The following is a 16,113-nucleotide window of genomic DNA, read 5'->3' as shown; positions in this document are numbered from 1 at the left end:
TAGTTCACTCTACTTTCTTGCATTGTTTCTGAGAAGTTTGATTTAATTCTTTGCTTATCTTTCCCTCTGGCTCCTTTTTTCTTTTTCTTTTATTTTCTGTAGTTCAAAACTGATAGGCTTACATGTAGTCTTTCTGCCATTTATCCTGTTTGGTGTTCTCTGAGAGGCTTGTATCTATGGTTTGATATCTGATGTTAATTTAGGGAACTTCTCAGTCATTGTTTAAAATAAATTTCTTCTGTTCCTTTCTCTCTTCTAGTATTCCCATTACACATAGATTACACCTTTTGTAGTTGTATATTCTGTTCTGTTTTTCCCAGTCCTTTCTTTTTTTAATTAATTTATTTATTTTGCTTTTTGGTTTGGAGGTTTCTATCTGTTGTGATATCCTCAGGCTCAGAGATTCTTTCCTCAGGTGTATCCAATCCACTGATAAGCCCATTATAGGACTCCTCATTTCTGTTATCTATTTTTTTTATCTCATTTTTTTTTAGGGTTCTGATCTCTTTGATTTCTTTTTGGTTCTTTTTTGGAATTTCCATCTTTCTGCTTTGTTACTTATCTGTTTTCCCATGCTATGTATTTTATTCATTGGATCTCTTAGAATTATTAATCATAGTTGTTTTAAATCAGCAGTCTAATAATTCCAACATCCTTCTATATCTAACTCTTGTTCCTGTGCTTGCTCTGTCTCTTCAACTTTGGTTTTTGCCTTTTAGTATGTCTTATAATTTTTTCTTGATAATCGGGGATGATGTCCTGGGTAAAAGGCTCTGCTGTCAGTAGGACTTTAGAAATGTGATGGTTAAAAGTAAAGGGAGGGAAAATGTTCTGTAGTCCATGACTAGGTCTCAGTTTTTTAGTGAGCCTGTGCCTCTGGGCTGTGAACTGTACTTCTCAGTCCCCTCCCTCCCCAGCCCCTGGTTGACAAGATCGCTGGAGTGGCCTGGAGTTGTGTATTTCTTTCCCTCAGGTCAGTTATGCTCTGATAAAACTCCAGTAGGTTAAGGCTCTGTTAGATAAGCAGACCTTGTTAAGACAAAATGCTCTGGCATGTCTCAAAGTTGTTCTTTTACACCTCTGCTGACTCTCTTGTTGTTGTGGTGAAGAGTTCAGATAAGTTACCTGATATGTTAGATTGGTGATTAAGTATTTAAATAAAAATGACTTTTTAAAAGTATGTTTGCAGTTTCCTAAAAAGATAAACATTCTGCTCTTAAGTATTTACACAAATGATGAAAACTTATATTCACAGAAAACCCTGCACATGAATGTTTAATCGAAGCTTTATTCATAATTGACAAAACTTGGGAGCAACTAGATGTCTTTATTTTATCATAATGTACCCAAGCTATCCATGAAGCCAGTATAGTGTTACTTGAAGGTGGATTTGGATTAGCTGTAAATGTATTTGCCAAACACTAGGGAAACCAATAATATAAAGTAAAAAAAATAAGTATAACTGACATGCTAAGAAAGGAGAAAAATTGAATCATATAGTATGCTCAGTGAAAACCACAAAAGGCAGAAAAAGAGTAGAAGAAAAGAACAAAAACAACAAATAGAAAACAGTAACAAGCTCTGAAAAGACATGGAAGAACTTACATGCAAATGGCTAAGGGAGAGAAACTAGTCTGAAGAGGCTGGATACAGTATGATTCCAAATATGCAGCATTCTAGAAAAGGCAGAACTGTGGAGACAATAAAAGGATTGGTGACTGCCAGTGGTTAGGGGATGGGAGGGATAAGCAGGTGGAGAGCCAGAGGATGTTTACGGTTGGGAAATTACTCAGCATGATATTATGATGGATTCATGGCATTATGCATTTATCAAAATACATAGAACTGGACAACATAGTGAGCCCTAATATAAACTGTGAAGTGAAGTGAAGTAGCTCAGTCGTGTCTGACTCTTTGTGACCCCGTGGACTGTAGCCTACCAGGCTTCTCCGTCCATGGGATTTTCCAGGCAAGAGTACTGGAGTGGGTCACCATTTCTTTCTCCAGGGGATCTTCCTGACCCAAGGATCGAACCTGGGTCTCCTGCGTTGGAGGCAGACGCTTTAACCTCTGAGCCACCAGGGAAGCCCCAGTTAATAATAATGTATCAATATTGGTTCATCAGTTGTAACAAATATTCCATACTGATGCAAGATGTTAATGATAGGAGGAATTGGGTACAGAGGGAAAAGAGGATAAACATAAGCATGCTCTAAAAATAATCTGTTAATTTTTTTAAGTAGTTTATGCAGTTCAGATTTTAATGAATGTGCCCAATTATGTCAAACAATTGTTACTTGGACTAGAAACTTTATCTGTTTTATTTATGAAATCTACATTGTTGAAGCATTTCAGGACTACTACTTACATTTTCTGTGAACTTATAAGTAAACAGAGTTAATGTTGAAAATTATTTAATTGCTTTTTGTTTTCTTAAGAAATAAAGTGGTATGGAGAATTGATTTTGTGTATTTGTGTATGTGTATGGTTAAATAATTTAGTGCAAAGATTTCGCATGTTAGTGTATTAAAAATCTTTGCAAATACTGTAATAGCTAAAGTAATTTGGGATGTTTGTCCTGATTCTTGTAATTTCTTTATAATGTAAAATACTTTTATTTCATTGATTCTGAGATCCGCACTAGCACATTTTAGCCTCTGATATCAATATGTCTCTTATAATCAGTGACATCTTAGATTCAGTGAAATGTGATATCTAATAAGTCCTCAGGTGAACAAATTTAACAGTTGTTACAAAATCGTGGGATCATCTCATTTCCTTCATCTTGGTTTTTCAGATGCTCATTGTGTGGGTATGTGTGCAGCCATCCTCCTTCTTTGAAGTCTCACATGTGGAAGCATGCCAGTGACCAAAATTACAACTACGAACAAGTAAACAAGGCTATTAATGATGCAATTTCACAAAGCGGCAGGTATTTGATCTTACTATTATATATAAATAAATTACTGTGATATATATATACATTTTCTGTTAAGTTAGAGTTAAATCTACTAGTCTGCCTTATAACCAACTCTATTTGATGTGTTTTGTTTTAAGGATTCGGGGAAAATCCTCTGGAAAGACAGTATTAAACAGCAGTGAAGAAAGAGCTGATTCTCTCACTTCTGGAAGTTCAGAAAATTTGGTGTCATCCTCAGAGCTGATTCCCCAAGCTCCCAATGAAGTCAAAGGTCCCAACGAGAATGAGAAGCTAAGCCCTGCAAGTAATACCTCATGCAGTTTAGAAAAAAACTCCAGTCTGGCCCCTCCTGGCGTGGAGTATTGCGTTTTACTCTTCTGTTGTTGTATATGTGGTTTTGAGTCTACCAGCAAAGAGAATCTCTTGGATCATATGAAAGAGCATGAGGGTGAAATTGTAAACATCATCCTAAACAAGGACCACAACACAACTCTAAACACAAATTAGATGGAATTGTTATCCAAAGAGGAAACCAGCCGAAGAAGAATCCTTTAAACTGCAGTTTGCCCTTTGTGCTGTCCAGTAACTTACTAGACACAGAAGAAATAGTTGGTGTGATTCTTGAGGAAATGACAGATGGTACTTTGGAACCAAATTTTGTAATGTAATAAAAGAAATTCCAAATAGATAAGAGGTGATAATATTTAAGCATTTTGAATGAGGGGAAGTGGGCTGAGGAGGCAGCAAAGATATAACCTTACAATAACCTTCTGTTACCTCTTAGTTTGATTGTATTTATTATTAAAAGCTTATTATAGTGTAGAAATGCAAGCAAAAGAGTTAAGAAGGGGCTTTTCAGGAACTATTCCAAAACGTACTGTTACTAAAGTGTCACAGTCTTAAGCAGACCTCAGTTTTCTTTATTCTCAATTTTGACATGAATGACAGGCCTCTTGTGAGAAATGGGAGGCAAGTGTCTGAAGGTTTTTTGGTATCAACAAGAAAAAAAAGATTATTACAGGCTTTGAGATGATCAATCTAAATCTTTCGCCAGATTGATAGGAATAAATCTACACTCAACCTGAGATATATTATTAATACTTTACTCTTTAGAAAGAAAAGAGATCTCTAAATCCAAATCTAGACTAGAAGTAACCATTTACAAAGTAAATTATTGTCTTAAATTTACAGTGAATGTCTTGTGAGCAAAAGAGGAGAAAGGTGAATTCCTGCCAACCTCAAGTCAAAACTCAAAGTTCATAAAAATGGTGACTAGTTGAGCACAGTGCACTTCTCAGAGATTCTTTTCAGAGTGTTGATAGAAACCCCAGTTTTCTCAATAGTTACATATAGGCCTTCTAATCTACTCTTCTAGAAAACTAGACCAAGCTTGTTATCTAAAAAAGTCTGTTAAAACAACAAAGTAGGAAACTGCATCTAGCCATGAGACCTTCAGAATAGTTTAAACTGTTAAAATCATTTAGGGGAAGTGGGATGAAATTCAGAACCCCCTTCAAATGAGTACTACTATTGAAATTTTATTTCCTTTAGTTTTTTATTTAGTTATACTTAGCTTATGAAGTATAACCAAATGTGGCTAAAATATAGTAAAAATTCAGAGTGTTTCTAAAATTTTTAATAACAAAAAACATTTGGGTTTCTTCTATCCAGGAAATTGCTTTTTTTTGGTGTGCAGCAGGACACATGGGAAGCCAGTGAAAACTCACCATCAGATAGATGAAATCTCACTAGTTACGCAGTTTGTATTACAGCATATTTCAGGGTAAAGAGAACAGAGCTTTTTGTTTTGCTTTTGTGGTCCTGATCATTTCTGTATGCATTGTTCTGTTAATGTCAGTTCTGCCTGCAAATCAAAACGCAGCCGGTGCACCGTGCAGTGCGCCATCTTCATGGTGCTCTTTCTGAACTTGACTTTTCATCCTCTAGAGCTAAGGCTGTGACTCTCATAGGCTTAGAAAACATGGAAACAGAATTTTTTGAATAGGATACTCTACTGACACATTTTAGGAAAGAATTCTCTTCCCAAAGTCCAGGTATGAGTCGAATGAATTAACATTTTTCAGATAGCATTAGTAACTACTTACGTGGGGCCAGGCACTTGAAATATTATCGGATTTTTTTTTTTTAATCTCATTTGATGGTGATATTTGAACAAACAGAATTGATTGTAACTTTGCAGCTCTTTAGGTAGCTCTAATTTATTTGTCAAAGTTAATCCATTTCTGATATCTGGTTTTTAAAAGAGAAGATGAATTCATGTATACTAAACTGTATTACCCAAGACCCCATACAATGGGTTTTCTCATTTTCTCCTCTTTTCAGGATTAAAGCACAGTGAAATTTTATTTCAAATTCAAATGAAATATTTTAAATGGTTCCATCATTACTATATTGTTTTCACTCAGTTTTTTCATTACTGGTGGCTCTGGCTCAGTGTTTCTTTATAAAAATCTATTATTCTGAAAACTGACAACCTTAGAAGAATTTTTTTGTTTCATAAATTTTCCTTGGCTTTAATTTTATATAATCATTTGGAAAATACTGATAACTGAAAAACATTCCCAAAATTTCAACAATGAATTTTTGAATTAACTTTCTTCATTTCCTTAAACCATTTCCATTGGTTGTTACTTAAATTTTCCATTTGGAATCACAAATTTAAAATTTCCCTAGCTCATGGGAAAAAATTAACCCAGAAGTTCAAAAGTCTTTAAATATTCATCTGACTCTAGCCTAAAATATCTCCAAAAACTTTTTCCTGGCCTGTAGGAGGAATCCTATACCAAAAATGTTCTGTATTTTCCCATTACAGTTTTGTGACAAGCCTTAAGTTAACTGTCTCCACCAAGAACAATTGAGTATTTCTAAAAGTACTGATGAAGACTAAATATGCAATTTTAATTCTAGAAGAGATAGGTATTAAAATAATCAGCAGGAATTCTCTTTATATAGGAATAACATTTACTGGTACTCGATCTTTTATTTTACAAAACTCAGTTATTTGTTTTCCATGCTGAACACTTAAATTCTAAGATTTGATAGTGAACATAGTTTTTAAAACAAACTTACTGGATAAGGCAAAGGTGGGGAGGGGGAAGATTATGCATTCTGATCATTAGAAATAATACTTTATCAGGGCTCTATCATTTTCTCTTTCTCTAGTAATCCAGAATATGGTTGGTATCCCCAGTGTTCTAACAGTACCATGCCTAGATTCCAGTTGACCTGTCGACTTCAAGTTCTGAGTCCAACCAGTGCAGTGTAGTGACACTGACTGAAGCCTTTATTCTAGATCTTTCTCTATTCGAGGTAGCTATCGGTGGCTTTGCTACTATTTTTTTTTTGTCTCTTCTCACAAAGCAAGCGGTGGGCACCTATGTTTACATTGTATCTTCCTGCAATGTATTTGGCTTGACAGAGACAAGCAGGCTTCTCTATTGAGACTTACTATATTTTTAGTTTTCATAGACACTTATTTAATCTTTTTTTTATTGTACAGCAAGGTGCTCTAAGTAATATTCTATAAAATATATTTAATAGAAATTTGAGTTTGATATTCATGGACATGAATACATGTATTTTTTTAAGAAATAAGTATTGTGTAACACTACGGCATTGCTTCTGTAGCCAAAGTCTGAAAATTTCCGAAACACTGACATGTAAAGACTACAGTTAATTCTGACACTGTATCTTATTAAAATAGGATGATTTGCATTTTGTAAAATTATCCTGCACATCAAGCTGCATGCCTTAACGCCTAAAACTCTAGGATTGTGTTCATGGTAGAACAGTTTATCTGTTCAATAAACAGTGAAGCAAGGTCTTAGCGCTTCTTTAACTACCTTTGGAAATACTGTACAATGTTAGAATAATTTATTTTGCTTTACAGGAGTTTGTCATGTATTGACTTTAATATTGTATTTTGGTAATAAATTTTTTGTTAAAAACACTTGCCTCTAAGTTTTATTAACAAAAAGTTATGTCCATTCTTAATTTGGAAATACTGATTTAATCACTTAGAAATTTGGGTTTAAATAATGAAGAACTTCCTGAGGCTTAAAATAAGAGTTATGATTGCCTCTTAGTAACATGTTAAACTATTGGTGACTAGCATTATACTGTTTTAGACAGAGGTAACTGAAAAATCATTTAGATTGTTTTAATCTTTTTAGAAATTCAATTTAATTTTTGAAGTTTTTTTTTCCTTGCTACACAGCTATCTTCCACATCCATATATGCTTTAAATTCTGATACAGTCTAAGTGCTAAACTCTCTTAACAGCAGTTAGCATTTTGTGTGTGCATTGATTCATTGCATTGGCAAGTGAAGCTAGTCGGACTGTATCATTGGTCTAGTTACATTGCCCTAGAATCATGGGCTACCTCAACTGCTAGTGTCCAAGGCCACATATTTCTTCCCAAAAGCTTTAATCCCTTGTCCTGTGTCCCAGAGGCAGCATAATTATATCCCCTATCTTTTCAAGAGCCAAATCCCAACACTGTTGCCAGCCTCCAGATAGCTATAGTAATCCCAGCATAGAAGATCCAGAACATATGGTGCAGTTTGGTAGCCACCAGCCACATGTGGCTGCTGAGCACTTGTAATGACTAGGATGCTAAGTGTACAATATACAACAGTTCTGAAGACATATTTTTTTAAATGTATCTCATTGATAGCTTTTTATATTGATTACTTGTTGAAATGCTATTTGGGATATTTTGGATTAAATAAAATATTAAAATGAATTTCACCTGCTTATTTTTTTTTGTGTAGCTGCTATAAAATTTTAAATTGCATATGTGGCTTACATTGTATTTCTTTGGTGATTTAGAAGAGGGATTAGTAAACTGACAGCTCTTGCTTGAAATCTGGCCTGACACCCATGTTTGTAAAAATAAAGTTTTATTGGAACACAGCCACACCCAGTCATTTGCATATTGTATACGGCTAATTTTGAGGTACAACAGCAGCACTTAATAGTTGTTACAAAATACATGCACCATGGAACCCAACTTACTTATGATCTGTTTAATAGTAAATCGTTTGGTAGAGTTTGCTGACCTCTGACATAGAACTGTGGTATGATCTGTGCTTTAAAGCTCTGAGAAAGAAAAAAGGCTTCTTATAAAGAAAACTTTATTATATAGCACTGTTTTATAACTGTATTATCTCTCCCTCTGTAATTTTTATAGTCTTCCTCTTCTACAGCCCTACCCATAATTTACAACTTCAACCTAAGTGTTTCATCGTCTCTACTTAAAGCCAAACATCATTTGTTTAAAATAACGTAATTAAATAGTAATGCCACTTTAAAAAGTACCCTTTTCCTCCTGACAACCTTATGGTGCTGATGTTACCCTCCCTACTTCACCCCTTCAGTGATGTAACTGTGGTGGGAGGTAACTGTGGCAGCTAATCCACTCAACCGTGGTGACCAGTTGACTTGCATAATCCAGGATATAAAGAAGAGCCTCAGATACACCTCTATAATGAATAGCTTCTCTGAGCCTAAAACCAGATTGAGGTCAGGTGCGCTGTGGTTGCCTTTGATGTAGAACTGTTGATTAAACTGGCAGATTTAAGAAAAAGTCACAGTATTCACCTACATAGATTCTTCTGTATCAAGCAGCAAAGATGTAAAATAAACATTCTTGGCCCTGTAAATTCTTAGAGACGTTCCTCTTTTTAACTGGTGCCACACCACACAATAGGTAGTATGCTTTGGTTTATATCTTAGAATCCAAATGACTAAGATACTTAAACCATTTCCAGAGTCCTAAATGTGCAGCACTAGGTGTGTATGTTGTGTTGGGGAACTGTGGCCCTCATTTTTCTGGTGATACATTAATATACTGTATCCAGTTTTCTCATTTGAAGCATAAAGTGCTATGACATTGATTTTTATCTGTTGATTATTTTTCCAGTATGAGTAATTCCTGTTTAAATTGTTTGCCTTAAAAAAAGTTGATTATAGTAGATCATCCTTTGAATTAAAGTTTAATTTTAGGCGTCTAATATAAATTCTTACCATTATAGAAAAAAAATCATCAGATGTTGGTACTGTTTTGCTTTCTAACTCAACCACATTTACACCAGTTGTGTCACTTAATCCAATATAGTAAAGGAACCATTTGGAACAGTTTGCAAACCTGAATGTAAGACATATAGCCTCATGGCAATTCAGAGGCACATGGGGCCGTTGTTTGAAAAGGTCAAGACAGGTGGGTGAAGTTTTATTTATTCTTTAACCATGCAGTCAGATCCAACTATTTTCATCTTTCTGACTTTCAGCTTTGTCGTTTAGTTGCTAAGTCATGTCCAGCTGTTGTGACTCCATGGACTATAGCCCACCAAGCTCCTCTGTCCATGGGATTTCCCAGGCAAGAATACTGGAGTGGATTGCCGTTTCTTCCTCCACAGGATCTTCCTGATTCAAGGATCAAACCCGGGTTTCCTGCATTGCAGGCAGACTCTTTACTGACTGGACCACAAGGTAAGCCTCAATTTCTCAGCTTTATCCTCTTAAAAGTTAAAAGAATAATTATCCATGTCATTGCCACTGGTATCAGTAATAGTAACATGTTCTTTAATTATTTTGTAAAGCTTTCTGTATATATTTGTTTAGGTTGTGCTGGGTCTTCGTTGCTGCGCGTGGGCTTTCTCCGGTTGCAGCGAGCAGGGACTACTCTCGAGTTGCGGTGCGCAGGCTTCTCATGCGGGGGCTTCCCTTGTTGTGGACCAGAGGCTATAGAGCGCTTGGGGTTCAGTAGGTGTGGGACACTGGCCTAGCTGCCTGGCAGCATGTGGAATCTTCCCAGACCAGGTGTCATACCCATATACCTCACACGCGGGCGGATTCTTAACCACTGGACCACCAGGGAAGCCCTGTTTAGTTATCAATGAAATATATCATCTTAAATATGTACACAACAGAAAATTGTGACCTGAAGAGGCCCTCAACAAAATAAAACAAGTTAACTCATTTTTCAGATCCTTTATTAGTACCTAACGTTATGTAAAGGCTTATTGTCACTACAGCGCATATCTCCAAATTTGGGTGTGGGGGATTTCCTACTTGTCATTTTATTAATTTTAGTATCCATACTTCACCAATATGGTGGCTGCATTTTACGGAAATAGACATGTCAATCTACATGGTTGTATCTGCAGTCCTATTTAAATTCAGTATTTCCAACCACAAAAGGTGTTAGAAAATTCTATTTCAGGCTTCTAAGAAAAAGTACAGCAGGATACAGTTCAAATCTTAAGCTGTACTTATTCCTGGTCCTCTGCAGCTAACATTCTACAAAAAGTAGTTGTGCGGAGATAATAAATAATTGTGGGAAACCAGTGGTTTCAAGGTTCTTTATTTTCTAAGCCCTTCTCCATATGAAGCATGAGAAGGCAGACGGTACGGTCGTGACGCTGAGACGAGTCCATGCAGGGCGTCACCTTGTAGGTTAAAACCCTTCAGGATCTGCCCAGTTGGAGCCAGCCCTGTTCTCTGTGTGCCAGTGCTGATAAAAAAGGCTCCAGTTCACTGTGTGACACATTATTTACTTTAATTGGAGGGTAATTAACTTTACAATATTGTGATGGTTTTTGCCATACATCAGTATGAATCAGCCATAGGCACACATGTCCCCTCCATCCTGAACCCCTATGTGTGACACTTTTTAAAACCTGCTTTGTAATCACAGGAAAAAAAAAAAGTGTGAATCTTCCTAATGGGGAAGCAGTCATATGTCCCTGGACAGCCCACTAGGCTGCACACAGAGTGAGTATTGCTACCTTAGCTGGTGCGAAATAGAGTTTGCTTTTACCTGTTTTAACCTCTTGTAAGTTCATTTACTGCTTTTATTTTCTGAAATGTCAAACTGATGTTATAATACCGACCTCAGAGTTATATGGACTAAAGGAGATCATCTGTAAGATACCGAGTCAAGTTCTGACAGTTCTGGATGGTCCTTGAGTCTAAGCTATGTAACCTTGAGTAAGGCTTTCCACCTTTTTTTGAGCCTTGGTTTCTTCATCAGTAAGACAGTGATACTTAAACCTTGTAGAGTTGCTGTGAAGATCAGGAACCATGGGTATAAAGGGTCTGGCCATCTGTGAGCTCAAACAGTGGCTCCTATCATTGTTTGAGTATTCAGTGTGTGTGTTGGGGACAGGGAGGCATCAAATGCCCTTATAAATCATAATATCAAAGCTTCCTGTTAGAGCCTTGGAGAGGAATCTAAGAACCATACTGGTTTGTGTTTTGAGGAAGGATACATCATGAGAAATGTCAGCCTGGATGAGTTACAAGCTGGAGTCAAGATAGGCAGGAGAAACATCAACAACCTCAGATACGCGGATGATACCACTCTAGTGGCAGAAGTCAAAGAGGAACTAAAGAGCCTATTGATGAGGGTGAAGAAGGAGAGTGAAAAAGTTGGCTTAGAAATAAGATCATGGCATGCAACCCTATGGCAAATAGAAGGGGAAAAGGTGTAAGTAGTGACAGATTTCCTCTTCTTGAGCTCTAAAATCACTGTGGAGGGTGACTACAGCCATGAAATCAGAAAACGATTGCTTCTCGGCAGAAAGCTATGACAAACTTAGACAGTGTGTTGAAAAGCAGAGACGTTACTCTGCAGACAGATGTCCGTATAGTCAAGGCTGTGGTCTTCCCAGTTGTCACACACAGTTGTGAGAGCTGGACCATAAAGAAGGCAGAGCACGGAAGAACTGGTGCTGGAGAAGACTCCTGATAGTCCCCTGGACAGCAGGGAGATCAAACCAGTCAATCTTAAGGGAAATCAACCCTGAATACTCATTGGAAGGACTGATGCTGAAGCTGAAGCTCCAGTATTTTGGTCACCTGATGTGAACAGCTGGAAAAGCCCCTGATGCTGGGAGAGATTGAAGGCAGAAGGAAAAGAGGGTGTCAGAGGATGGCATCACTGATGCAGTGGACATGAACTTAGACAAATTTCAGAAGATGTTGAGGAATAGAGAGGCCTGGAGTGCTGCAATCCATGGGGTCGCAAAGAATCGACACAACGGGGTGACTGAACAACAGTAACTCAAAATAATCCTCTCTCTCAAAATAGACCCAAAAAAGACAAACTTGGTACTTGGACTATATTGTATACAACTCATGTAACATCTCAAAAGACAATGGCCTGGGATAAAGTATCAGAACATTGCCCTGCTACCATTATTATATCAATCCCTCTCTCACATCCATAAACCGCCATTAAGGACTATGTAAGAAAGCCTCTTTCGTTAAATAAGCTAGAAACCTGGCAGAATGGCCCAAGGAAAAAGAATGGTACTTTAAATTGTATGCATTCAGTATAACCAACTGCTGACTATATAGGAGTGCAGTGGACTATTAGGGAAGGGTGGAAGTTCTTGAAAACAGTGAGAAATGTCCTTAGACCATGCAAGGCTCTCACACAAAATTCATTCTTCTAACCATCACACAGGACAGTTTGACCTGCAGGACTCTGGTTGCAGAACAATCCTAATTCTGAAGTACACCTGCAGGCCAGCCCCAAAGCCAGCCTCATTCTGTAGGGTACTGTCCTGTGGGCCTGGGGTGTTGCTCACATAGTTCCACCAAGAAGAATTAGGATCAGGTAGAAGAAAGGGCCGGAGAAGGCAATAGCAAGCCACTCCAGTACTCTTGCCTAGAAAATCCCATGGATGGAGGAGCCTGGTAGGCTGCAGTCCGTGGGGTCGCTAAGGGTCGGACACGACTGAGCGACTTCACTTTCACTTTTCACTTTCCACTTTCACACATTGGAGAAGGAAATGGCAACCCACTCCAGTGTTCTTGCCTGGAGAATCCCAGGGACGGGGGAGCCTGGTGGGCTTCCGTCTATGGGGTCACACAGAGTCGGACACGACTGAAGTGACTTAGCAGCAGCAGCAGAAGAAAGGGCTTCCCTGGTGGCTCAGACAGTAAAGAATCCACCAGCAGTGCAGGAGACCTGGGTTCAGTCCCTGGATCAGGAAGATCCCCTGGAGAAGGAAAAACCTACCCACTCCAGTATTCTTGCCTGGAGAATTCCTTGGACAGAGGAGCCTGGCAGGCTATACAGTCTATGGGATCAGAGAGTCAGACATAACTCAGTGACCAATTTTTTTTTTTTTTCCCAAAGGAAAAAGGCAGAAGGGGCAAAGATAAAACCCAAAGCAGCACTTGTATTTAACCATTATCTGTTAATGTAACCTAACATTATTTCCCATCTTCCTCCCTGCCCCCTGCCACACACTCATGCATAGTGAAAATTCACTACAGAAAAAAGTTTACTGTTTGGATTTAGTCAGGGTTCCAACCCCCCAAAATTTAATCTTTATCAGCATTTCAACCTTTTTCTCATTATCACCTCCCTAAGGAAACTTTTCTAGACTTTTTTTCCCTGATCACCCCTCCTCCATGAAATTTGAATACCTTAGATATACTGTATATCTGCATTTTATACAGGGTTGGCAAAAAAATTCATTTGGATTTTTCTGTAACATATTATGCAAAACTTCAAACGACCTTTTTGACCAATCCAATACATAACATGAATTCTTTTTTCAACTCCTAAGAACCGATTTTCTCCCTATTGGGAGTGGAGGGAATAGTGTCACCATGGAGAAGTCATGCTCATACAAATGAGCTGGTTGGTGAGAGTGGTAAGAAGAAACAAGCTTTGTTTCCTGGTATCTTGACTGAAAAAATTTTAAGCCATCAAGAGATGGTGATTAAAAACCTCTCAGAGTTAGCTGTGTTCTTTCCTCCATCACGTGGGGAGCACAACAGACAAAGCCCACCCACTCCAGTCTCCACACAGCTATTGAGGTCATTTGAGTCCTAGCAGCTTTCAGGCCTGATGAGATGCAATCAGTCCTCTGAATTCTTAAGCATAAACCATTCAAGCAAGTTTATCAACATCCACGGGTGGACTCAGGAAGGTTTGGGGACCAGGATTGGATAAGTGTTAGTGAAAATTCAACCCAGTGCTAGATTAGCCATAATTTAAGAAATGATCGAAGGAAATGCAATCCACTCCAGTATTCTTGCTTGGGAAATCCCATGGACAGAGGAGCCTGGCAGACCACAGTCCATGGGGTCAAAAGAGAATCACACAGGACTTAGCAACTAAACAGCAACAGCAACCACACCACCACCTTTGTTTTCTCTGGAATCCGAACGCCATTACTACAGTCACTGTATTGTAACTAACCCTGCTGTCCTGTTTTCTGCCGGCAGGTTGATACCCTGCTGCTGCTCTCACCCACGGTATTTCTAATGCTGATTCTCTTAAGTGGCATGTTTAAACAAGGATGTGGTCAGAGTTCCCTGGTATAATACCTTTGGTTAAATACTTGGTCAAATCTTTGTTCTGGGCTCCAGGTGACTAAGGCGTGTATCCCTAAAGCAAGATCCCTTCCAACAACCAATCATCAATTCCATTGTGTGAGTTTGTTAAAAAATATTTTAGGGGGACTTGGTGGTCCAGTGGCTGACACTCCATATTCCCAATGCAGGGGGGCCTGGATCTGATCCCTAGTCAGGGAATTAACTCCCACGTGCTGCAACTAAGAGTTTGCATGGGGCAAGGAAGCCTATAGCACAGTCAATAAATAAATATGTATATATATATATATATATATATAATTACTTGGCCACATTCTGAACCCATCAGAAACCTGGAACTAATAAAATATATACAAAAAAGAAATGATAAAATATCTGAATTTGAGGGTTTTAACACATATATTTATGGCTGAAAGTCCTACTTCTTCCTATTAAAAAAAAAAAATACCAAAGCCAGAAATATCTGCTTCGAGGGTCTCCAGACACTGTTGTGTATACCCTGTTTTGCAGGGAATGATAGTAGTGCAGTCCAGGAGAACAAATTGGAAAGACTAGCCAAAGCCACTGATTTGCGGATTTGAAAAGCCAACATCTAGGAATCATCACATTTGGCCTAGAGCTTGAGTGATAAAGCACTAACATTTTGTTTCCTCATTCAAAAATACGCAAGTCCAATAGTTAATCGAACCATAGAATCAGAAAAGAAAGGTGTAGGTGGAAACTAACACAGAGCAGAGGCAAGAAGAGTAGCATGTATTGAAGAAAATAAAACACTGACAATGTGTCAATAATAGAGTCCTTGGATAACTATGCACCTATGCTAATCTGCCTATAAATTTCACCGTTTAAGCCATTACAATCCAGTTGGTCATAGGAAGAGAGAAAAAGTTACGAATGATATTACATAATGCCTACTCTTAACAAGGAACCAAATATTTTAAATGGGGGTGGAGGGTGAGAAGGAGAGGGAGTACTGAGGGAGGAGGACCCTGGTGTAACTGGTGTAATTCCTGTGCAACTCCGGAATGATCTGTGAGCACTGAGATCCTTCTTAGGACTCAGCATGGGGTGCTTATGACCACGTGTGCCAAATCAGGCTTGAAAGAATGCTGTAGACACACCTGATCTCTGAGGTCTGTGACATGGGTCCTACACGAGCAGAATATGAAACAACACATGGCATGCAGGAAGAACATACTAGCATTTCCATAAACATATGGGGAGGGAGAGAGAGAGAGAAACAAAATTTGTTATTTAAGTTGTGAGATCAAAGTTTGGAGACCACTGCTCTTTTATTATTGTGTATGGGGGTGTTATTATTATTTTTATTGAAGGATAATTGCTTTACAGAATTTTGTTTTCTGTCAAACCTCAACATGAATCAACCATAGATATACATATACACCCTCCCTTTTGAACCTCCTTCCCATCTCCCACCCCATCCAACCCCTCTAGGTTGATACAGAGCCCCTGTTTGAGTTTCCTGAGCCATACAGCAAATTCCCGTTGGCAATGGGAAATGTAACATTCCATGTTACTCTCCATACATCTCACCCTCTCCTTCCCTCTCCCCATGTCCATAAGTCTATTCTATATGTCTGTTTCTCCACTACTGCCCTGTAAATAAATTCATTACCATTATTCTAGATTCTGTATATATGCGTTAGAATATATCTTTCTCTTTCTGATCACTTCACTCTGTGTAATAGGTTCTAGGTTCATCCACCTCATCAGAACTGACTCAAATGCATTCCTTTTTATGGCTGAGTAATATTCCATTGTGTATATGTACAATTTCTTTATCCATTCATCT

General features: G+C 38.1%; 1 protein-coding gene across 2 annotated transcripts in view; it reads left to right on the top strand.

Moving 5' to 3' along the window:
- ZNF507 (zinc finger protein 507) overlaps window positions 1-7,686 on the top strand; it is a 43,601-nt gene extending 35,915 nt beyond the window's left edge. For both annotated transcript variants that reach the window (XM_055412356.2, XM_055412355.2), the window contains 2 exons: window positions 2,798-2,932; window positions 3,058-7,686. In XM_055412356.2, coding sequence (XP_055268331.2) covers window positions 2,798-2,932; window positions 3,058-3,427 — 505 coding nt within the window. In that variant the 3' untranslated portion in view covers window positions 3,428-7,686. The remainder of the gene's footprint in view (window positions 1-2,797; window positions 2,933-3,057) is intronic.
- The last annotated feature ends 8,427 nt before the right edge of the window (window positions 7,687-16,113 follow it).

Source organism: Moschus berezovskii, chromosome 22 (genome assembly GCF_049115385.1).
Source record: "Moschus berezovskii isolate FMDL1 chromosome 22, NW_MosBer_1.0, whole genome shotgun sequence".
NCBI classification, from domain to species: Eukaryota; Metazoa; Chordata; class Mammalia; order Artiodactyla; family Moschidae; genus Moschus; species Moschus berezovskii.
This window is presented reverse-complemented; position numbering and strand designations above follow the sequence as displayed.